The 24250-nt window shown below is 34.7% G+C and overlaps 1 protein-coding gene across 5 annotated transcripts in view; it reads left to right on the top strand.

Annotated features, from left to right (window-relative positions):
* The window catches only part of PTPRD (protein tyrosine phosphatase receptor type D), a 354190-nt gene that overhangs the window by 60061 nt on the left and 269879 nt on the right, over nucleotides 1–24250 (top strand). For all 5 annotated transcript variants that reach the window (XM_062600476.1, XM_062600475.1, XM_062600474.1 and 2 more), the window contains exon 2: nucleotides 20466–20633. In XM_062600476.1, coding sequence (XP_062456460.1) covers nucleotides 20549–20633 — 85 coding nt within the window. In that variant the 5' untranslated portion in view covers nucleotides 20466–20548. The remainder of the gene's footprint in view (nucleotides 1–20465; nucleotides 20634–24250) is intronic.

Below are 24250 nucleotides of genomic sequence, written 5' to 3'. Positions count from 1 at the left end.
AGAGTTTCTATCTCTCTCCATTCATAGAACATTGCCAGAAGTGGGAGCATCAGCTTCCTGCTTCTACTATGTCAAGAAATCCTTCAATGAATAGACAAGATTATAACATAATATTTTTACGTGATTATTATATGTTTCCATCCAAACTTCGGAAGATGTCAAGACAAAAGTTTCTCATTTTGAAGAAGGTATTGTTATTACCTTCCCCCAGTCTAAGACAAATAGTTCAATAAAAGTAAGATTAAGTTGTGAACTGTTCTTCAGTACTGAATCTGTTGAAGCCTTTTTGAAAAAATTTATTCTCACTTGCTCTTCATCTTTAGTATAACTAAATAGTAATAAATGAATAAGCTAAATAAAGCTGTATAAATCCGTGAGGATTTCTTTTCTGTTTTACTGGAGGGAATACTGAATCAGAGAAAGTAGCCATCTATCAGTTTAGATACTGACTTTAATTAGGCAAAACATATTTTAACTTTTGTAAGTGATTGGATTTTTTTTCAGATGTATATATATATACATATATATATATATCTAAAAAACAAGCTTGCTTATAAAAGGCATCACAATATCCTCAGTTCCTACATGAACTGACTTTCAAAAGGGTATGTAATGATAATGTGGCAAAATACAGGAGAATGATTAGGAGATTTTACTTTCAAACTTGTTTTATTTATTTATTTATTATTTTTTATTATTATTATTTTATTCCTGAGTAATAGAAAGCAGGGAGTCTCTCAAAACACTTCTTTTTTATAGTTTATCTAAAACAAGAGTTGATTTTGATTTTTAATTGTCAAAGTAGAATACGGTTTAAACTGTTCTGGTCTTGAGATCATTGGTCTGAGATTCTTAAAGAAAATGAGTAATGTTTTCTAGCAATGCTGGCATTTTAATGTATTGATTATATTAACATCATTTGGAGCAGACATTTTGTTCATGTAAGTCACCTTTGGTCATTTTGGCATGCTGAAATTTCTAGTTTTATAGAAAATTTTCATTTGCTGTGAGTAAAATCACTTTTTCCTAGGTTTCTGCTAAATGTTTAGTTTTAAGATTTAGTCTTTCTTTGTTTTCCTTTTCATAGAAACGGCCAAGACTAGCATCAAGTATACCATGGGGAAGGATTTATTTCTGAAGGTCATTAGATACTCTAATGCTTTGTCAAAGCTTGGCGATCAGGTCACAATAGCAAGTTAAAATCCTGGCCTAAAGCAAATTTGGAAAACTTAGAGGGTCTTGCTAGTTCTTTTTTGTAAGAAAGTCCTCCTTTAGTAGCTCTCTGTGTAAGCAGTATATACCTGCTACTAACCCAGATTTTGACTATATGCGACTATATGTTAGCTATTTCTTTTCTTAGATAAGCAAGACTAGTCAGAGTAAATTATGGCATATGACTAAATGATACATTAGAACCAAAGCCAAAGCCCATAAGAATCTGCTTTCTGCTTGAGAAACAACATAGCACCACTAGATAAAGGATGAATTCTATAACTACAGCAAAAAAGTGTAAATTTCAAATGCAACTCAGTGGCTAGAGATGAAAATTCTAAAATTTCTGGTAAGGTTATTGTGAAAACATTATTTTTAGAATGTTTTGTATTGAAATATAATTTGTTTTCTGACTGCCATTATATATTGAGATTCTTTTAAACTTCTGTTCTGAAATAGCTTGGATTTTACAGTATTAAAGAGTAGCTGAAATAATTATGGTTTAATACAGACTGCATTGTATTGGATTTTGGGAGGTGCATTTTTTTATGTAGTTTGTAAACAAATAATGGAAGTTGGATACCTTGAATTTAAGTTTTGATTTTTAGAGCACAGCCTTATATATTGCATTTGGCTTTCAGAAGGAGCTTTTCTATCTGTTTTCTTCAGAGTAAGGGATAAATGATAACCTATGTGTATAATAATCATACAAAGTTTCCATGATTTAGCCAGTCCTAGGGATTGTATTTTGTGATAAAACAAATTGGTATTCTAGAATAGGAAACAGGCGGAACTCAGTCTTCCATCTTTTCTTATTTTACACTTTAAGAATTGTGGCTTCCTGGTTTTGTTTGTTGGAAAAATAGGTGAGCTAATAATATACATTTGCCACAGGTCTTTTTTTTCTAATTTTTCTGAGTTTTGCACAGGTTATATTTTTAGAACATTACCAACAAAAACAGACTTAAAATAAGTTCCAAGAGCAGCCATTAGATTTTACAAGTAATGATACTCAGCACTTCATAGACTCTTATTTTCATTACATTATGGTTGATGATACTGGTGTTTTCCTTGCTAATTAGTTTATATTAGCATCAGAATACTGGCAAAATGAATTACTTCATCTTTCTCCTCCTTACCATTACAGTATTACAGTATAGAGTTCAGCTTTTAGGGAACAAGGATTATACTTTAAAAAATAATTTCCTTGTTAATGGTAATATAATCACAACTCAATTAAAATAAACTTCTAACTCAAGAGACCATGTCTCCTTTGGTCCTATGATTCATGATCATTATCACGTACCTTTGTTCTTCACAGCCTGTTTTATTTCAAAAGCATTGGAATTTATTCCAGACTATTCCTTTGAGAGTGTTAGAGCTTTAGGAAGTGTTCAGGAAAATACTCATATACACTAAAATTTATTTGTCCTTTCTCACAAAGATGTGCTGAGGTCAGATAACAATTTAGGTTAACATTAGTAGGAGATTATCAGTAAAACAGATTTTTACAAAGTTAAATGAGCAACCTTTTGGTTTTACAGGTAATGACAGTTTTTCATGTACTCTGCATTCAATGTATCCTTTTTTATTTAGATATTCCAATTTTATTTACAATTTATATAAAGGACAACATAGGTTAGTTTGCATTTGTGCAGATTTAGATCTAGAAATGAACTCCTGCTTCTCACATATTTGTATCCTCCAAGATCTGCCAGCTGAACAGGAACCTACTTAGAATGAAGGAAAGTTGTTGAACTGTCACTGTCATTCCAGCCATTTCACACCAGAGTCCTTTCTCTATTTTTTTTTTCCAAAGCAATAGTAATTTCTATTTTACAGTGTCTTCCACTGGTAAAGTTAAAATTGAGCAAGTTTTTGCTATTCTTGGTTAGATAAAAAAATATATTTATGACTTCAAACCATTTGGGTAGTTCTGGAGGCTTTTCCTATATTGTTTGTAAAAAGCATAGTTATTTAAAGGAAAAGTAAGTTAGAAAATTCCTTTAAAATATTGGAAACTTTCTAAATTATTAAGAAAAGGAATGTTTTCTGAGTATTTTTTCCAGTGGTATAAGAAGCTGTGTGCTTTCATGTTTACCTGTAGAAGAACCATATAAACATGTTAGGAGAAAGCATAAGCATAAGCATAAGTGCTTATGTCAAATTAGCTGGGAATGAGAGGCCTTATCTCTTAGAGAGCAGGTCTCTGAGAACTTCTGTGCAGAGTATTTAATAATTATCCTAAAAATGATAATGTCAAACTGTAAGTATATGTATGTTTTTTAATTTTTTATATAAAAACCCCACATATGTATGTGAACATCATTTCTTGTATATCCAGTCTCCTGTCAAGCTGAGGAGAATTCAACAGACCGCTTAGCCTTATTGCAACTAGTGTATGGTAGAGGCACTCTAGAGAATCTTCTACAATGAATTGTTAATAGGCTCAGCAAGTAATGGACAATATTAAACAGATCTTTGCAATTTTCTTGTTCGGAACAGATATGTCTTTTTAAACGAACTTCATGATTTTAATAAGCTTGAATGTTATGAAAAGCTTTGACTCTGAAAGAAGTGCTGATCCTGAAAATATTTTTCTTAATTTTATTCTGATGACTTACCACGTATAAGTAAATATATCTATGTTTAAAGATATAGCCTAACCACATGTATATCATTCAACTGTTGGCATCAACAAAAACTGTACTTTACTTTCTGACTCAAAAGAGACTTACCAAAATCATCTTAAGGAGAAGATAAAGCAGCCTTTCCAGTTCCCAGTTCATTAGAAGCTGTTTTTCTTTGTGTAGGTGCAGGATGACAGCAGAAAGTACTGCTAATAAATTTTCTCTTAAATGTTAAAACAGCTAGAAGAATAAGGCAGAAAATAATGCCGGAATCAATCAATTTTTAGTGATAATTCCTGCGCTTTACAGTGTTGATGTGTTGTGTGATAGGTGTGGAAGAGACCAACTACAAAGTGGATGAGCAAGACTTCTGGAGCCTAGAATAAAGGTCTTGCATATTCTTGCTTACCCATGTTTGTGTACCTGGAATGATGTACTGATCTTGTGGTTTTTGGAGCAGTGGTGCAGAAACAGGTGTGATATGGCAGTAGCAGTGACAAGACAGCTTACTTGACAACCTAGAAGGTAGGCTACATCTTTCCCCAGGGTTATAATCTTCAGGTGAAGATTGTACTCCTTGATACTGGAATCAAAGATCCAGTATTCATAGTATCCAGATAATTTAGTGAAGTGATTACAATTGAGGGAAATTATTCTTCTTTTTTTGCAGATCCATTTCCAAAGGAATTTACTCTTTTAGGTTTAGTACTTTGTAGACTGTCCCCATCCCTTTGTCTTCTTAAAAGTGCCATTTCTCATGTAACCAAAAAAAAAAAAAAAAAGAAAAGAAAAAGGGAAAGCTTTAAAGATTTTATTTTGTGATGAAGAGGAGCACAGGGCTTTATTTTTTTCTGAGCTACAAAAGTGAGAGTGGCACCAAATTACTGTTTTACGTGTACAGTGATCTTGAAATTCAGCCGTACATTTTGTCTTAGGATTCACTGCAACATTACCTGCTAAAATCATATCAGATGCTCAGTGAAATAGGATGATTAAGAAGGTGTGTGAATATGAAATGTGAAGTAGGCTAGTGTCTTATCCTAGCCATTTCACAGTAAATACCACTTGCCTGTGTAAGGTGTGTATAACACTTCTATTTAAAATGCCACATTCATACTTTTAAGGGATGATGTGAGGATGAAGTCATAGTGAAGCATCACTCAAGATCTGGAGCACTCCTGTGAGACACAGTGTATTTACCTGACTTGCTTTACATTAAAGCTTGGTTTAGTGTTTGTTATCCCTGCTACGAGTGAATGGTGTCTTGATTATCTTAGATTTTAGGATCAGGGTCTCATATGATGTCTATGACAATGAGTCAAGAAGGAATCTATTTCCAGTATGTAAGTGTATAGTGTTTGCTCATGGTTTTCACTGCAGATCCATTATAGTAAGTCATAGTCCATATCACTTCCACTAGTTCAGCAGAAACAAAGGCACTGCTCAGCAGAAGTTATGGTACTGGTGATGGCACCATTACATAGGTCTGCACCAGATGTTGCTACAGGAAAGTAGTATATCTATTTTGTATGCTGTCATTTTATTCTCTGAAGCAAACATTATTTCCAGCATCATTTCTTAGTCCTCTGTTCCTGCTCCTCTATACGTTTAAAAGCGCTTCATTTTCAAGGCCTCCATGACATCACTGTGAGGAAAATTACGGAACCACTGAGGGTGACAGCAATGATGTTGAACTTGAAATGACATTTTAAACAACCACAATGTGAAAAAAGAGATTTTGTCAGCTGCTTATATTTTTTTATTTAACTCCAGTTCAGTAATAAAACAGTTCTATGGCATTGAAAGTTTGACAGAATTGTTAGCCATTCATATAATACTTGAAGAACACTGAATATGAATAGCCACAATTTTTATATGAAAATGAGGATTATAATAATTATTGTAGTACGTTTGATAATGATGTAGTATAATAAACTTTCTCTAAAGAGTTTTAATTGTAAATGATTTTTTTTTAATATCAGTCCAATGGCAATTCTGTGGGTTTGGATTACAGTTGTAAAAATGGATTTTAAATATGAGAACGGGAGATAAGCATGAGATTTTTAAATTTCTTTTGGGAAATTCAGGAAGGCTTCATGTTTCAGAAGTTTAATAAAAAACAGGTGACAGAACAATGGTTTGAAGCCATTTGAGAAAAGCTTGCATTTCGGTTGACATTCAGCTGTTAGTGGCTAATAAATTCATTTCTAGATGTGATCGATATTACTGGATTGGTGGTGTATTTTCCATGTTCTGAACTTGTTATATATGCTAAAGAGAAAAAAACTTGAAAAAAAGGAAGGGGCAAATTAGCTAAAACACCATAAAAGTAGTGATTTGCAACATACGCTATTTAAAGGATCTGACTTTCAAAAAATAAAAACATTACTTCAAGCAAATTTGTTATTTCTGTTCCAGTGTCTTTAAAAAATGAAGAGGCAGAAGTGGACACATTCTTGTTTTACATGTTTCTAATAACTAGGAAATGACTTAAATTGTGCAATGTAAAGGTTCTAACATACTATGCTAAAGGATGTGCACAGAACAAATATATGTAGGCTAAAATACATACTTACACAGGAGGGATGGTAGATTTGCAATATATATATGCCCAGAGTCCAGGATATGTGAGGATCAGGGTCTTTTTTTGCAAAGTTGTACAAATACCAAAACAAAACCAACGTGATTCTTAGTATTCATAAGCCAATTGGGTTGCTATGTATAGATTTAATTAAAAAGTTAAATTAATTTCTATATACAGGGAGCATATAGAAATAGAACAATTGAAGGTAAGCATTACAAAGGGAGCTAGACCTCTATGGGAGAATGAAATAGCAAAATACTATTTTATTTTGGCTGTTTTTTCAGAGGAATATATTCTTTGCCAAGAAGAATTAAGAGTTAAGCTGGTATTAGATAAGCACAATAAGTACAGTTGGACATGTAGGGGAAGAAAAAATATATTGAGATGAGGGTTTTGTACCCAGACTTTTCACCAGAAACTGAAATCAAGTTTTATTTTTATGAGTTGTAACATTGTTCAGGGTTCAATATGCTATCTTTCTACATCATACCTGTGAAGAATTGCACTATGTGCAATTAATATTAACACAAAAAATTGTCAGAATGCAGTTTTTTGGTCACTTACTAAGCCTTCCATGCAGTTGATAGATGACAAATATCAGTGCAGTCTGATGTCATGCATGAACTCGTTAGACTGTGTTTAATCGTTGCATACCTAGAAGAATGATAGATTCCTCTTCAAATACTTGAACCTTTTTTGAATATATATTCTGTTCAAGATACAAAGCATATCCAATTTTTCAATATTATGAAAAGCCTCATCATTTTAATGTTGCTAAAACATTCTTCCTCCTCTTGTTGTTTTACCTGCATATGTTTTACATCTGCATGTGTCAGTTTATACAAGCATCTTAAACCTTCTTGTACTGGCGGCTGTGATTTTTATGACACAGGTTTGTGCTGAGGAATTCTGGTTTGAGATACCAAGGGGATAAAGGTTGCTTGAAATACATCGTTACATTTTCTCACTTAATCCAGTCCCTGCTACTGTTAAATACATACATACATACATACATACATACATGTATACACACACACACACACATATATATATATATTTATATAAAACCTTCCACCAATACTGTATCTTCTAGCATAGTGAGGCAAGGAAGCAATACAAACTAATCTATCATCTAAAAAACTGAATAACTTTCTTCAGTAAAAAATGTCTTTTAAAATTAATGAGCTGCTGCAGCATGAGAAGTATTCAGGAAAGAAAATATTTATATTTTTTTCTCCTAACTTTTGACCCTTGAAATTAAAAGCATTTTCACCACCCCTTCAGTTGCTGCTACCCCTCAGGAAAAAAGAGTCGCTTTTCATGGCAGAAATTGGTCTTAGCAACATTAAGATGTTGCAGCTGTCTTTAAGATATGATAACTTACATAGAAGAGTCTGAAACATTAGCCTAAAAACTCAAGACATGCCCAAACATGCCCATGTTTGTATTTTTACATATACTTCTAAACAGAAAATCCATACTGTGTAGTTTTCTATACACTCTTTTGTTGCTTTCTGTTGCACCCAAGAAATACAGTTCTGTTTCCAAAATGTTTTGAGAAAGTTTCCTGTTGACTAACAAGAAGATCTCTAAGTCATTGACAACTGTATACTTTAAATGAGGCTTTTCATAATATTGAAAATTTGGTTCCAGCTGGCTGCACACCTGACAGTTGAAAATAAAGCTCCCATACCAGTCATAACTAGAAATTCAATTTAGCTTATGTGCAGTCAGAGCAACAAAAAATAGTTTCTATCTAAAGAGGCAACAGTGCTGTTAGAACTTCTGCAGTTGCCTTTCACGCACTGATAATGAAAAAAAAAAATCAAAACAAAATCCCTAACTGGAAAATACATATTCCCTTTGTAATTACCTATTTCAAAGCTGTAATTGAGCATTTCATTATAAAGAGGCTAATCAATCCAGAACAATACTCCTGGGACAGCATGTGCATCCAGAGACATAGCAGTTATAATAGAATATGCAGGAGAAACTTTCCTGGATTATTATTAGTTGCTCAAGCATTTTTGTTGTGAAAGATGAAACTCCCAGAAGATGTATTGCAGCGTTCCATGTGGAACTTCTCTCCAGGCTCATCTTCTAGGCTTCAGATAGATTCAAAAATAGATATTTTGTCATCAGTGTAAATACTCCGAATTTGTTCATTAAAAAAATGGAAAAAGGAAAATTACCTTTCTGTTGCATTATTGGATTAAACAAATAATAGTTGAAGTAAAGGAAAACAAAACAGAAAATGTCTTTCTAGATTATGCTTTTTGTTTTTTAAAAATCTTCATATCTAAAACATCATTTTTGGCAGCTCCTCCAAAATGTTCTCTAGAAATTTTATTTACAATTTAGAATACAACTACCAGACACACAATCTAACTTACTAATAAATAAGAAAAAAATTAAACCAAATCAGTGAACTACTACTGTCTCTGTCAGGCACAAACTGTAATAGAATATGAATGTGCTTAGAAAATGTCCAAAGAAAAGATTTACACAAAAGAAAACCAGGTATGCAAAATACTGAATACACAGTACTTGAATAGATGCTTCTTATAAAACATACAGGTGTTTCGTGAAATACTGTAACTTAGATTACCTGCCCAGATTTAGTTATATCACTCACTGTGATTTTTTGTTTTTGCCAACTGAAAAGTATTCTGAGCAAAAATTCGTATCATCATAGTGACTTACAAAAGTAAAGTCTAATTTTAGTTCCAGAAAATTAGCTGGTTTTAACATTACTCAATTGGCTAGTTGCTAAACTGGCTAGTAGCAAAATCTGAATTTGCAACTGCAGCACAAAAATACAAGAAAACGGAAAATTTATACATTCACATTCAAAGGGTAGTTTAGATACTTCTAGTGTTGATTTATGAATGCAAGTGTGTTAAAACTGGATTGCAGTTGCTGTTCCTACCTGCCTGCCCCAACACTCTGCAGGATGGTGCTGATGCCCCAGCTGGAATGGTGGCGTCCTGAGTAATCACTGCCATTTACAGCCCTCTATCTTAGAGCAATGTGTACCGCTTTGTGGTTTCAACTTCGAATGTTGTGACTGTTGAAACACTGCTTTATGTGGGATCCAGCTACCTCTGTTCTGTGGGTGACATCTTTGGGGAGAAGAAGCATAGCAACTTTTACGTGCCTGTGTTTGGGAAGCAGTGCTGTGGTAACATCAGGCCAATAGTCCTGATGCAGAGATTTTAATAAAACGATGGAGTGCATTTCAGATATTAATTAATATTATATATTATTTAACATTACATATTAATGCATATTATAAATGCAGCTTTTTATGTTTTACATGGGAGAGAGAACGTAGGCTGAGTCTTTGAAAGTTTTGAATTCTTTAATGAGAATATATAAACATTTAAATTTACAGTGCACTGTCTTACAGGATCACAGCCTGGATCCACAGATTGGATTCTGTACTTTATTATCTGATACAGAACACCAGAGTAAAGCTCTAAAACATTTCTGATAACAACCTACATGAGTCCTTAGTATATATTTCATTGTTTCTGGCTAAATAAAAAGAAATATGTAGTTGAGATTTAGGCTGTTTTTTCTAAATCAGTGCCACAGCAATATGTTTATAGCCCACATATAAAGTGAAAAAGGAGAAGTACTGGAAATCTTTCCTCTATAAGACAAGTGTCTCAAGTTAAGTTCCCTTCCTCCTTTCCTTTAAACTCTGCAATGTGTCCGTTTTATCACTGTGTATGTGTGTTTGTATGTTTACATGTGTACATTCTAATTAACACCTTCTTGGTCTTGCAGTTGTCATGCTTTGCTGTTCATTTACTGCCTTGTTATGTCTTAAATCTATATCTTTTTATTCCCTTTGACATAACAAAGATTCAGAAACTCTGAATGGCAGAGAGCTCTAATCTAGAACATTGTCTTTTTTGTTTTCTTGGCTACGTATTTTATCTACAAGATGATAAGCATAACAAGGATAATAACCTTCCATTTGTGTGCTACCTTCAGACCAATTGCTTTCTTATATGCCTTTTGACTCTTCATTTAAAAGACTATCAGTAGTGCCTGCAGACTGGTTATATCATCTGTTTATTTGGGGGGATTTTTTTTCTCTCTCCTATTTGTCATGCTAATTTAAGGAGGAAGGTGAATGAATGTCTGTTTCAGAAATTGTGTCATATCTGGAACTAGTGAGAAGGTATGGAGTACGTAAAATAATGTTGTGTGTAGGAAGTTCTCTGAGTGGAACTATTCTTACATATAGGCAGAAAAACAACTCTTGCTTCATATGTCAACAGGTCTTTAACACAGTTGTGCACATGTATACCCTTCCTCTGTTGCAGTGTGCAATTATTGTGCATATTGCAGCAATATTTCCATAGCTGCATACAGTATAGTTAAACTTTATTCTTTCTGATACCCTTCATGAATATAGTGTTTATCCTGGTATAGCATATTCTTACGTTTTTTAATGAGAACAGACCTAAAGAGAGGCTACAGAAGAAGGTGAAGATTATACAGTGTCGATATACAATTGACAAGTATGTTAGAAATTATCACTTTATTGCTAATGCCAGCATGTTTGGAAGAGAATAAGATCACAGTTTATTTTACTTTAACAAGTCCAAGAAGATAAGTGACTGTGAAGCTATTGCAAGAATTAAATCTGATAAGTATTGGCTGAAATGTTTTCTGAGGAAGAGGTAGAAGCAGGGAAGAATGTGTGGAATGTACATAGAACATTTTACTCTATTTTAGCAATCTTAACAGAGGTGTAGGATGATGAACCACAAACTGACAAGAATTTCTTTTTAATGTCACATTCATGTAGCAAATACACTTGGCTAGCAGGCAGCCTGGACAATACTCTAGGTGTCTGAGCTGCATCACCTCAAAGCATAAAGAAAATCTTACCCTCAAAAATGACAAATGACTGATTTTGTACGATTAATAATTTGTACAACTACATCAGGTTGCCTCCCAGACTAACCAGTAGAGGCAGAAGTTTCATAGTGATTTAAAGTGTATTATAAGAGTATGGAAGTCATGTTTTTTTGCAAAAGAAGTTGATTCCGTAGTACCAAGAGGAAAAGGCTAACATGAAAGATGCAGGGTTCTCCTGGATCCCAGTACAGCATTTTAACCTAAAACCAATTTTTTCTTTGTGCCTTGATCTGTTGGGTTCTGACTTCTTTCTCAGCTGTTTTTAGGAGCTTTTTGGAGGAGAGAGGAAGGGAATGACTTCTGTTTATATGAGGTTAGAGGAAACGGAAGGCATAGGAATAAATGATAGGATAGATAGGCTCAGAAGAAGAGTATTCTGAAAATTCTTTGTAACATCTTGAAGGATTTTGCACTTGATGGTACTAGATACTAATAAATATTACCTTTTATTAAATGTTCGATATCTAGTCTTATTTCTATACATATAGTCTCTTGGCTAAGCACATGACTGTGCAATGTAACAATTATATCCAACTGTGTATCTTTCTGTTTCCACTTAATTCATTCTTTATCTGTGATAAAAACATCAACACTTTATTCTAGTAAAACCTTACTATTACACAGTTGTAACTGTGGAAAATCCAAGAATGTCTGCTTTTCATTTTTCACCTCAATCATCTGCCTGGTCTGTTGAATTTTTTTGTTTAAGCATGAGCTCTAAAGAAGTGGAATAGTTTCCACTAGTTGTAGTTTCCATTCTCTTAACAAGAATTCCAAAGTAGATTGTGTATTTTTCACTTCTTTCCTTGATAATTTTACTCTTTATACTTCCTCTATGATCTCCAGAGGTTTCATATACACTAGTCTCTTTCAAATGTTCATGTTTTCTTTTATCCCTTTATACATCCATATCCACACCACTAAATAACCCCTATCTTTTAATGTATTACAATAGCCCTTGCTCTCACTATACTTGTTACCGTATCTTCCTTCTATTTGTTGACTCTTTTAAAAAACACTTTGGGAAAACTTTCTCTTAAATTCCAAAGCCAGCAAATTTTAAACTGGTTCATAGCGTGTACTTACTGTTCCCAAATATTCATATCTCTCCATCCAGAAAAGTCAAGAACTTATCAGCTGATGAGATTCAGTTCAACTTTCTTCAAAATTCTGGAGGCTTTAATGCAGGAATGACTTAAAGATGCTGAACAAGGAAGGCATTACATTTCACAAAAAAGAACAATATTTTCTGGGGAAATGTTAAATGATGTGGACCTTGAAGGTATTGTTTTGCAATTAACTAATTAATGCATCCCTAGTGTGGCAGCAGGGTCAGTTGAGTTCTTGCAAATGAATCATTAATGATTGAGTATACAATTTGCTTAACAAAGTTCAGCTACTAAGGGCAAAATATTTTTCTTCGAGTTTTGTAGTTGCAGATTCTTTCTCTGGTAACAAAATAAAATTATATTCTTATCCTTGAATACCCATTCTTTGTGAATGGTAGGGCATTATCTCCAATTGTTAGATTGTTAGAACAGTAATCGGCTTTGCTATGAAAATCTTCTGCTGTTTTCTGCTGCTTTCACCAAATCAAATACAAGAAGTATGTAGGGGTCTGATCTTTCTTTCTGTTTTTCACTTTCTGCCTTAAGGGAGTTGAGGCATAAGTTCTACGACACACTTTAAATGGGCGTTCTAAGGCACTCAGTTCTGCTATTTACAGATTCAGCTACATTTTTGAAGTGTACTGTAGAGAAGAATTCATTTTGATCCATTCTGTCTGGCATGGATATAGCTGCTGATCATTTAAAAAGTATTCTGCTTCTTACCTGAACTAGTGTGTCAATGTTATGAGATTCCTATTGGTACCTAGAAGCATACCAAGTGGATACCTTTCTTAATAAGGATGTTTCCTGTAATAAAAACATCTCCAGGCTTTTGTTGACTTTTAACTCCCTTTTAGAACTGATACATTATTTTTATTTTTTCTGTAAGCATAATAAAAATCGCTGTATTCCACAAAGACATTTTGTAGTTCTGATCTTTTCTTTTTTTAAAAAAAGAGCAACTGTGGACAGCTATGTTTTTTTGGTGCCATTATGTCATATCTTAGTATAGGAAATGCATAATGCTTTTATTGCTTCAGGAAGTTTTTGTCTTTATTATCAAATCATTTTATAATGCCAACTGCTTTTGAAAAATAACCATTTCAGTTCTTCATCTCTCCTCTAATATAGTTGTGTAGCCATCAGCAATGTTATAATAAAGTGCAGTCAGGCTAAACTAGCCCCAACTGTGTGTTGTTACAAATTCACTCTCTCAGTCAGTTGTGCTTCAATCTGATTAGGCAACAAGTAGATAGAATAGTATTGAAACAAAACTATAAAGTGAAAAGTAAAAAGAGAAGACATAAAGAAATTGCAGAGTAATGTAATAGAGAAAAAATGCCTTGGAATGTCAGATTTGACCTGTTAGCTCCAGAGTTGCACATACATGTCTAATTTTCTTTTGCGGTCTGCATTACCCACTATGCTTCAGCTGGGCCTGAGCCCTAATCTTTGGGCAATCTATATATGCAACTTCCATATTGAAAAGGCACAGAAGAGGCAAAACCTTTTAAAAACAGGTTTAGCTCTTTAGACAAAGTAGACAAAGCTGTATCAAGTGCATGGCAATCGCGCTCTGGGATCCCATGTAGTATGTAGGGTCACCTATAAAGGTAGACAAAATACCAAGGGAGCAAGTCACTGAAGGGTGCTGAGCCTGACACTAATGGTGAACCTAGAATCATTCTGTTGGGTTGTCTTCTGTAGGATTTTCTGAGGAACTGCTGGGAGCATCTATTGGAAGCTACTTTTGGAGCCCATTCTCTAGCATGCTATCTGATGAAAGCATGTTATATGGCTCATAGTTGTGTGACTGTTAAGATACATGGCTCGCTGTCTTAAAGGATGGTAGCCGCGCAGCTCCAGTGTTGCTTAAATGTTGTAGTAGAGACTGTCAGGCTAGTGGATTGTGGGTTTTGTTTTTTTCTTTCATTTTACTGTAGTATCTGGTAATGGAGGAAACAAGGAAAAAACTTAGAAAATGGGCTATGGCAGATAGCCTAGTTCAATGGATTTGTTGTTTTCGGTTTTATTCCATCGAGACAGTGTAATAGAAGACAAAGACAAAGACAAAAATTGGTGGATATAGGTTTTAGAGTGAAAGTACTCATTGCATTTGTTCTTAAGCTAGATTTTGAATGTAAAAAATTCTAATCAGCCTGTGAAGTTGGGCTTAATCAAAGTTAATTTACTATTTTCTAGGGTAGTGCTTACTTTTTATCAATGCAGAGAAGTAGATGTTCTACAGAAGTTACTGTGGATTTCAATCTATTCCTCTTCATTTGTTGGAGAATGACTTTAATAATGAACATTAGCTAACATACTTATTTTAGCTCCCTTTCTTTAAGTTTGATTCTCTTATTTCTTCTTCTTCTTTCTTTTTTTTTTTTTTTTTTTTTTGGGGGGGGTTTCTTCCCTCCCTCCTCCCCCATCTTACTTGTTCTTTTTTCAACAAGGGCACACAGTTTGATTTCTTTATTTACTTTTATGAGTAAAGTTAGAGCTGGATTATTTCAGAGTAACCACATGCGAAGTGATTTATGTGGCTATAGGGTGACTATATGTGGCTATAGGGTGACAGGAGCCAAGACCTAGATTGCCAGATTTTGTGTTTGTCAGGCAAGCTTCCTTTCTTTTGATAGATATGCTCATTTACTGAAGATAAAATATATAACCCTGACCCACATGAAGTCAATGCTAGAATTTCCACTGGTTTCAGCCAGGATAGCACTGGAACAGGTTGCCCAGAGAGGCTGTGGAATCTCCTTCTCTGGAGATATTTAAAGCCCACCTGGACGGGCACCTGTCTAACATGCTTTTGGTGACCCTGCTTGAGCAGGGGGTTGGACTAGATGACCTCCAGAGGTCCCTTCCAACCTCAACCATTCTGTGATTCTGTGATTCTGTGACTTGAATCAAGTAACACTATTCAGCATAAGACATCACACTAGTCTACAAAATATATTATGGAAGATTGTGTGAATAACCTAACCTCTGCAGAAGACAGTCTTTGTAGGAGGTGTTTCAGTTGGTCTCTCACCCTGTTGTCTGTGGCTTTGTAACATTGTTTACATTCTCAGTATAGGTTCAAACACAGTACTTTCTCTTGACTGATTATCTGGGAGGCATAGAGTTAAGAATGCAGAATACTCTAGTGAATTGTTTGTGAAGACGAAAAAGAAAATGTTAAATTCTTATATCCAGAAGTGACTAAGATGTCAAAGCTTTGTAAATGTTAAGATATGTGACATCTTACAAATTGATCTTGCAATATATAGCTGGTAATTTAGAACATGAAGGAAGCTATATAAAGATTAAAAGAGATGAGGATTTTTATATATTTTGAAATTACATATAAACATCAATTTTTCTTTAAGTAAAACAAAAAGAACTTCCAAACTTTTTGAATAAAAAATAAATCCTAAGATGTGTTCTTCCGATCCATTTTTGTCATTGAATTTGTTTATTCACTGAATTTATTTTATTTATGCATTTCTTCATTTATTGAAGACCTATTTTCTGTTCCACAGAGTAGCAGAAGAGTCCTTGTTGCTATCCAAAATAGAATAACAAAGGAAAATCAGATTGAATATATACATATATATTTAAAAATTGCTTAATCTGAGCAAAATTCTAGAGTTTGCTGCAATAATCCTTTTATAGTGATGTAGTTCAAAGGCCTGCTGTAGATCTGAAGGCTAGTGTTCTAGGATGTGTATTCAGTCATGTTAGACTGAATGTAAAAGGGAAATATAGGAATGATAGAGGAGCATTAAGGTGTTATCTAGAGACTGGCAGTCTAAGCTCTGGCACCCTCAACATAGCTGTCCTAACTTCCTGTAAACATGCGTTGGTGTTTTTTTTTTAAGAAAAAACAGAACAAAGACTTTTAACTGTTTACTTCATAAAAGAGCAAGCTCAGTGTGGGACTTCTGACAGCTTCACCTGTTGCTTTGGAAACACATGTAGTTCCCTTTAAAAGACTTTGTTTTACCAATATGTGCTTCTGATTTTGGAGTGGTTAAGTATTTTATGACAACTGATTTTGCACATTTTTTTTCTCTCCCTTCTAGTAATGACTCAGTTGTCACTCATATATTTGTAGACAAGATTTGTCTATGAAATTTGTTTATTTTCTTCTAAGGAAAGATTTTGGTTGATATGTATAGATTTGAAGTTATTGGCACTTCTTCCTAGATTCGGTTCCAGTACTGTTTCAGACTTCTTGTTTTTATCTTTTTACTTGCATATGTGTGGTTTTAGGAATCTGTGGCTAGGGAGTGGATGTAATGGGTGGGTGTGATGAAGGAAGCGTAATAGTTCAGTGTCAACACATTTTTTCTCTGAACACTTTAAAGCTTTAGAAAGTTGAACTCTCAGTCTGATTTATGTAACAGTCCAGACAAGCTCCCATATCTTCAAACTTCCAAATTCCAAAATATTGTACTTTATCCAGTCTTAAACTGGTTTTCCATGTGGCTTTCTACATCTGTCTGTGTTTAAATCTCTTCTGAGAACTTTTCCATCCCATGCTAAATTTCTTCGAGTTTTCAGGTGTTTACATTTATATGTTCACCTGAGAAAACAAGCAAACAAAAATAAATAAAAATATATATTTTTCCCCCTTGTTTGGAGATTTGTTGCCAGGGAAGCGTTTTCTGTAAATGTAATCTCCTTGGAGAATTCCTCCTGAATATGCAGTTAACACTTGAGAGATTATTGTTGATATTAAGTAAAAAGACTGTAGTGAAGTAGTTCAGTGTTCAGATGGTTCAGCTCAGCCGATCTTGGTTTCTCAGTTTATCTGAGGAGAGTGGGTGTCTGCGCCGCTGCCCAGGAGCTGTTTTCTGCCTTGTCCTAATTGAGGAGAATGCTATTGTGGCTGCCCCTTGAACGGTCCAGGAGAGCACCTCTGTTGGTCCTCATCGATAGGTATCACTGACAAGGGAACATCTGTTCTCTCACCTCATCCATATACTTACATGCACATAGATTACCTAATCTGACCCTCTGTTTTTCACCCTCATGTTAGCTGTTTGTCTGGGGAAAGACACTGAAATACCTGTTGCAGAACCAATCATTCGGAAGTGGATTTTGTGGAGACACAGTACTTAAAAGTAGAAGTCATTATGAGTGATGTAGTGCAGAGTTTACATAGTAGTTAACCTAAAATGAAAACCCTCTCTACTAAAGCATCGCACAGAGAGTTATTGCAGAGTAGCTGTGGATCCCACCATAGTGGTTACGGTCAGTTTTCTGTGGAGGAAGCTCCATCTTTCAGCAGCAGCCCCTGGTGCGGGGCAGATATTTTAGCTGGGCTGCTAAGAAAGCACCTCTCTGTAGATGCATTCTGCTAGACAGATGTTGGCTTCTACAAAAGACTAGTATAACCCCATACTGCAACTCCTGCTTATGTTTTCACTGTCACTGATACCACCTCTCAGATGTTGTTCTTGGGCAAACCATTGTCAGGAGGGAGATTGAAAGGGAAAAGGGAAGAAAGTAATTTTTATTTTAAAAATTAATACTACATTAGAACTAATACCCCATTAGATGAACTTTTTGCTTTGGGAATATGAAGCTGGTTTAAATTGGAAGATAATATTTGTGTGATAATTACATTTAGTTCTTTTAAGGTAGTGTGTCTCCATATTAGTTTTCACAAGTAAGCCAGATGCATTCCTACATAACAAATGTTTATTAGTTTGAAGTTTGATACAGTTCTCTGTGGCAGGGTCCCAAGCTGAGGTTCAGGGTTATTACAGGTCACAGATGAGGCAGAGTTGTATAGAGAAACTTGACAGCACCTGCCTGATTTGTTTCTTTCTAGTGTTATCAACTCGTCATCTGCATGACTTCACTAAAAATATACTTTCAACTTAGTTCAAAGAAAAAGGATCCTTTCTGCCTTCTTTACAGTACTTGTGCTAACTTGGCCTAACATACTAGCAGTTGACTATGGAGGGATGAACAGCTGAAGAGAGAAAGCAAAAGGAAAAATGTTTCTTGGAAAACTTATTAGTGTATTTATCCCACTCCTCCTCTTTCTTTTCAAGCTTTTATTTGTCAGGTTTGGTGATCCATCTGTGCATTTGCAGACAGGCTGTAGATGATAAAGGCGTGTTCGTATATCAGGATAGTGAGATGTTTAAAATTCTGTTTTTTCCAAGCAATAGTTATTTTTCTCTTAGCTATCACATTTAATATTTTGGTTTGAGTGTGTGGAATGTGTGAAAATAACCTTTAGTGCCTTGTTAAAAAACACTGATGTAAAGCGTACATCTTTGTGGTCACCTTCTTTATTCTTCCACTGCTTGCCCTTATTAATTATTAGTGTTATTTCCTCTCCACTTCCTTCCCTGCCAAAGGCAGCAATTTATGGCACAGACTCAAGTCATCCTAAACCCATCATATTTCTGCTGTGTGCACGCGTATACTTCAGCTAGACTGTTTATGTGATCATACAAGGGGCTCCCTTCTAACTGCTGCAGTCTAGCAGAAGCAAAATGAAAATCACCTCTTCCTTAAAAGTGCATTTCATACATCTCCATCTTTGTGATAGCACTGGAATCACTGTGTACCAGTTGGCTCTGATACGCTTGCACAGACACAAATTGAGTCCGACAGTACTGATGTCTCATGGACTTTGCTGTCATTTGAAATGCCAGCATGAAGATGGTAATGATTGCAGGGGGGTGGGGTGGGGGGGAACTGGTGCCCTCAGCACTTTGTCTATGAGGATTTCTTAGATTTGTGTTTTTTGATGGCAGAGCTGATTCAAGAGATCATTTTACAAAATAGATTGATAACAGCAGTGGATTTCTAGCAGCTGCTCATGTCTTTTCTTCTTCCTTGAGTAGAATCTTTGAGCTTAGCACTGTACTTTAAAATGGGCTCTTTATACCACCCACAAATCTGTAAGATCCATCTAGTGGAATGATAATTGGTATAATTCTTTCTCCTCCCTTTTGGTTTTTATCTTCACTGCATAGAAACCTCTCATGCGTGGTAATGAAAAAGATGGTATCTGTTTTCCTTATTGTGATGAAGCTGGATTTGAGACCTGCCAAAGTTTATGTTACTGTTCCTTAGAAAAGCACAACTAAATCTCAGTGTTATTTTACTGACACTAGCTGTCCATTTTGGGATATCTCCAGTATATTCTATGAGAGGGAGAAGCATTTTTATATTTTTTTATTTCTAATATTACTCAGGTGTAGTAAATTTAGACAAGAGTCAGACACACTGCTTTTTAAAAGCAGGTACTTGAGCTGTAGTGCTCAGAATATATTAATTTGTGTTTCATAGTAAACAAGATAGATTGAAATCATATCTGAGCCCTTTATTCCAGGTTGAATTTCTTTTTTCTTAGGTATAATTCAGATATGTAGAGGTAATCAAAACAGAAATTTTAACCTTTGGGAGTTGTTGAACCAAAATTAGATGAGTTCTGAGGTATTAACATAGAAAGCAATAAGCTGGCATTGCAAGTCTGTCTTTAAGAATACTGTAAGAAGCATATATTTTAAGAAGCACATGTAGCCCTTTATTCCTACCCTGACCTCTGTCAGGGCGTCAGCTCCCAGTATGCTTCTTACAAGTGAATTTTTTCTTCTGAGTGTTGAATCTGCTTCAAAGCCCTTCTTACATCATGAGTATTCCAGCATTGTATTATATTCATACTTCATTAAAAATGATAGTTTCTGTGATTCAAAAGGTACTGTTGAATACCAAAGACAAGATTTAGAGTGTGATAGATACTTGATTATGGTAGAAAAAATTTACTGGGGATTACATTTGAGCAGTGCGAACATCTATGTTATCCTGCATCTTCTAAAATAGGCCAGTGGCATGAAATGAATCACGATCTCTTTTCTTTTCTTTATTCTTTTAAAACTGTTTTGCCTTAAATTGTGAATGTTTATAAAGAAAATCTCTTCCCTACTCCTGCTAACCATATTTCTCTCTTTCTTTCTCTTATCTGTTCTACAGGCTCTGAAAATATTTCATCCAAAATTTCAGACGGGACAGACTCGCAGTGGCTTCTAAGCCCGTGAGAACGAGGCTGCTAAAGCATGCTGGTGCCAAGCTGTCGGATGATGCACGTAGTCAGGCTAGTGGTGGTGATCCTGTGCTTGCTACTCTATGCTGATGCTGAAAGTAAGCTCATTATTCATTTGTGCTGAGGTCTTGGCCATGATGAACACTTTTGTTTTCAGCTGGCAGTTACTAAAAGTCTCTGAATGAGTTTCCTTTTGACTAAGTCTTAAAACACTGTGAGGTCCTATCTGGATCACAGCCAGTATTTGAATGGGATTATTTATGCAGCTTCCTTACCATTTTCCTCTTAATGCCCCTTTCCTTAAACAGCTAATGGTTCCTACCCTTGTTTTTGTTTATTTGTTGGTGGAGACTATTGTCACCAACTTCTGCAGTCAAAACAAAGCCCAGCTTTGCTTACCAAACATTAATTATATCTCTTAGAAACTTCTTTAAATGCTCAAATATTTCTTTCTTAAGTTTGGTCAAAAAAGCAAACAAGTCCCCCTCCTTTCTTCCCTCTCCCCTCCCCCCCCGCAAAATAATTTTGGATCCAATTAAAATTCCAGGCCCTTTGTAACTGCTATAACAGCTGTTCTAATGTATTATTTCCGACAGCTGTCGTGGTGTACAGTATTCAAACAAATCAAGCAGAACTGACAACTTAGTGGCTGGCCTCAATGTGTGAGGATTCAGTGAGGAAAGGCATCTATGTTCACTTCTGGTTGGGGGGAAACTGTTGGGTTTTGGTCAATTAGCTTACCTATTAATGGGAAGATAGTATCTTCTTTTTAATTAGGAGATCATTAGGTCTATCTTGTTTACATATGTTCTTTCTCCCAGCTGTCCTGTGTTTTTTTGAGAAGTAATGTGCAAATGAGAAAAGCCATTTGCTTTCCACCTGTTGACCTGCAGGTTTGCTACAAGCTGTTCAGTTCACTTGATTCTGGGATATTTTCCTGTTGTGTCTTCCTGAGTCTCTAGAGATAAATCAACAATCAATAACTTTGTTCCAGCTCTGACTCTCAAAGACTTCTGTGTTTTTCTACACATCTATGTAAAACAAAGGAGCAGATTAGTTAGGTGAGAACCCACAAGAATAAAACTGTCATAGGTAAGATTGGAGTAGTCAGTAGTAGTCAGAAAGGCACACTTAAAGAGTTCCTTACATTGTGCACTGCAGGCATACTAGATTACACCTGTAAATCAGATACAAAGTCTTTCCGCTTTCCAACTATAGTAAGACTTTCTTGTTTTAAATGGAGCACTATGCAAGTGAAGTAAATGGGGGAGGGAAAAAAAAAAAACAAAACCAAACAAAACCAGAAGTGTACAGAAAATACATGTTTGTGGAGTACTGACAGTTCAGAATATTTGGCTTCTTTCCAGGAAGATAATGACCAGCTGGGATAGTTGTGTCTAAGGTGAAGCCAAGGATATTTTAACACTTTAGCCAGCAAGTAATTAACTGGGATATGGGCCCAAATGCTGGATGTTTCTGCAGTTTTAAAATATCATCTATTTTAAAAGTAAATTTTATCCTTAGCAGACAGATTTTAGAATCTGTTATACCTTTTCTGCTTAAGATAATGGAAATATCCAACCTGCTGTGGGCTAGTAGTGAAAGTTTTTTTGATTTGGTAACCCCAATCCAGTAACAACTTGTAAAAAGGCAATCTAACAGCAGTGACTTGCTCATTAATTCTGTACTCATGAGAGAAGATCCTAGTTTCCTTAATCATGTTAGTTTTCAGCTGTAAACAGAAACTTCAGTCTGTCATCATTCTTCTCTTGGGGGGAAGGGAGTATCATTTTTTGAAGGCTGCATATGATTCACTATAAAATTGGCTATTCTATAAAAATCACCCAGTATTGATTTTAAGGGAGATTTGTTTTTTCCAAAACTGTTGTGTTCCAGTGAAACCAGCCTGGACAGTAGTTTACATTTTAAAAGATTTACAGTAGGAAATAAGAAAGACTAAAATTGATGTTTTAATAAATACTAGTAGTGAATAACTTCTGGTTTTAGACATAGGTTCTAAATACTCATATTCTTTACAGGGTCAGTGTATTATCCCAACCAGAGGACCATGCAGACATCTCTTCAGGATAACAAAATAATGACCTCTCGTTGATTTCCTCTTTTAGACACTAATTTAGACCATACTGTTGTGTTTTGTGATCATTAATATTTTCCCATCGTTATATTAGATAGGTAATATGCCATGAATGCGTTTAGCGTGTAGTGAATAGGAAGCCCTTCATCTCAAACACCCACTGATGATCTTTTCACAAATTTGCAGATTACAAATTAACTCAGTGTTGTGCCAGAGGAACTGACAAAAATTAATCCTATCTGATTTTTTTAGATGTTCTTGTGGTTATTAGGCACCACCTGCTAGGGTTTTGGGGTTAGAGGAGAGCCAGACAAAGGAAAATACATTAACATACCTTCCTTGGAGAGGTTTGTAGCATTGCAGTATCAACTATGGCTATTATTTAGTAGAGTACTTGTATATTGTTGTTATTGGCCAATAAAAAAAAGAAAATGACCACTTCAAAATGTTGATAAATATTTTATTTAACCAAATAATTAAAAGATAATTATTTCAACTAATGAAAAGATGAGAAATATTGCTAGAATTTTGGAACTAAAGTATAGTGGAATAATTTCTTTTGATATTCGTTTCTTTAAGAGATACCAAAATTATTTAAAACAAATTCATTCATGCTGTATATTAGCCAAGATTGTAGGTCATGGTCTCTGTTAAAACATTCAAGAATAGTGAATAAGCAGACAATTGTGCTAAGAAATCATAGAGCAGATGTCTCCTCTTATTTTACTCTTTCCAGCTTTCCTTAGGGAAGAACTGAGCTGGACAGTGTAACTTATTTCCTAGTGACAGAAATGCAGTTGCTAGCTTCATCATTTAAAAATGCTGCTTAGTTAGGTAGAGTTTTGAAAAGTATATTTCTATAAGTCTTTTTAATCCTCTGTTGTTTTGCTTATTAAGAGCTGAATATGAAAAGAGAGAAAAATAATGCCAGATTTTCTTAATTTGCACTGACTTAGTTTCAATTTCAACTAAAAAGTTTGTGAAACACTGAATGTAAACTAAAGAGGCTTAGAATAGCTGAATGCTACTGTGATGTATCCTGTAAAGTCAGATTTGATGGTATTGTATTTAAAAACTGAACAAATACAGTGCTGATTGCCATATAACTTACTCCTCTGTCACTTACTTAACCCAGGAGACTAAAGAAAGAAACTATGATTGTCAAGGAATTAATATGCATATATTAATATAGGTATACATGTAAGTATAAATACTTAAATATATGAATATAAATGGCAAAGCAAACAAGATTGAAAGGCAGCAAAATTATTTTTACTGTTGTGCCTTTTATTTAAAGTAAACCAAAGTGTTATTTGTAAGTGTAATAAGTGAAGAATCTCGGAGGAATATTTCTTGTTGAGTTGACTTCATTTATTTTGGGGTTATATTTGTTTATTTTTAATATTAACATTTTCCATACTTATTATGCCTGGAGATTGTGTAATTTATGAGGAAAAGAAATGTTAGTTTAGCCTTTTTGTGGAGGGAGAGCCTGCTAATTGATAGCATTTATCATTGGCCACCTTAATCTCAGTCGTGTAAATAGCAATTGGATTAAAACAAAACTGTGTATCTACTAAGACAAGAGTTTAAGTTGTATTAGTGAAATTAAATATTGTC

The sequence above is a fragment of the Rhea pennata genome, chromosome Z (assembly GCF_028389875.1).
Source record: "Rhea pennata isolate bPtePen1 chromosome Z, bPtePen1.pri, whole genome shotgun sequence".
NCBI lineage: Eukaryota > Metazoa > Chordata > Aves > Rheiformes > Rheidae > Rhea > Rhea pennata.
Note: the sequence above shows the minus strand (reverse complement) of the source record. Positions and strands in the feature narration are given on the sequence as shown.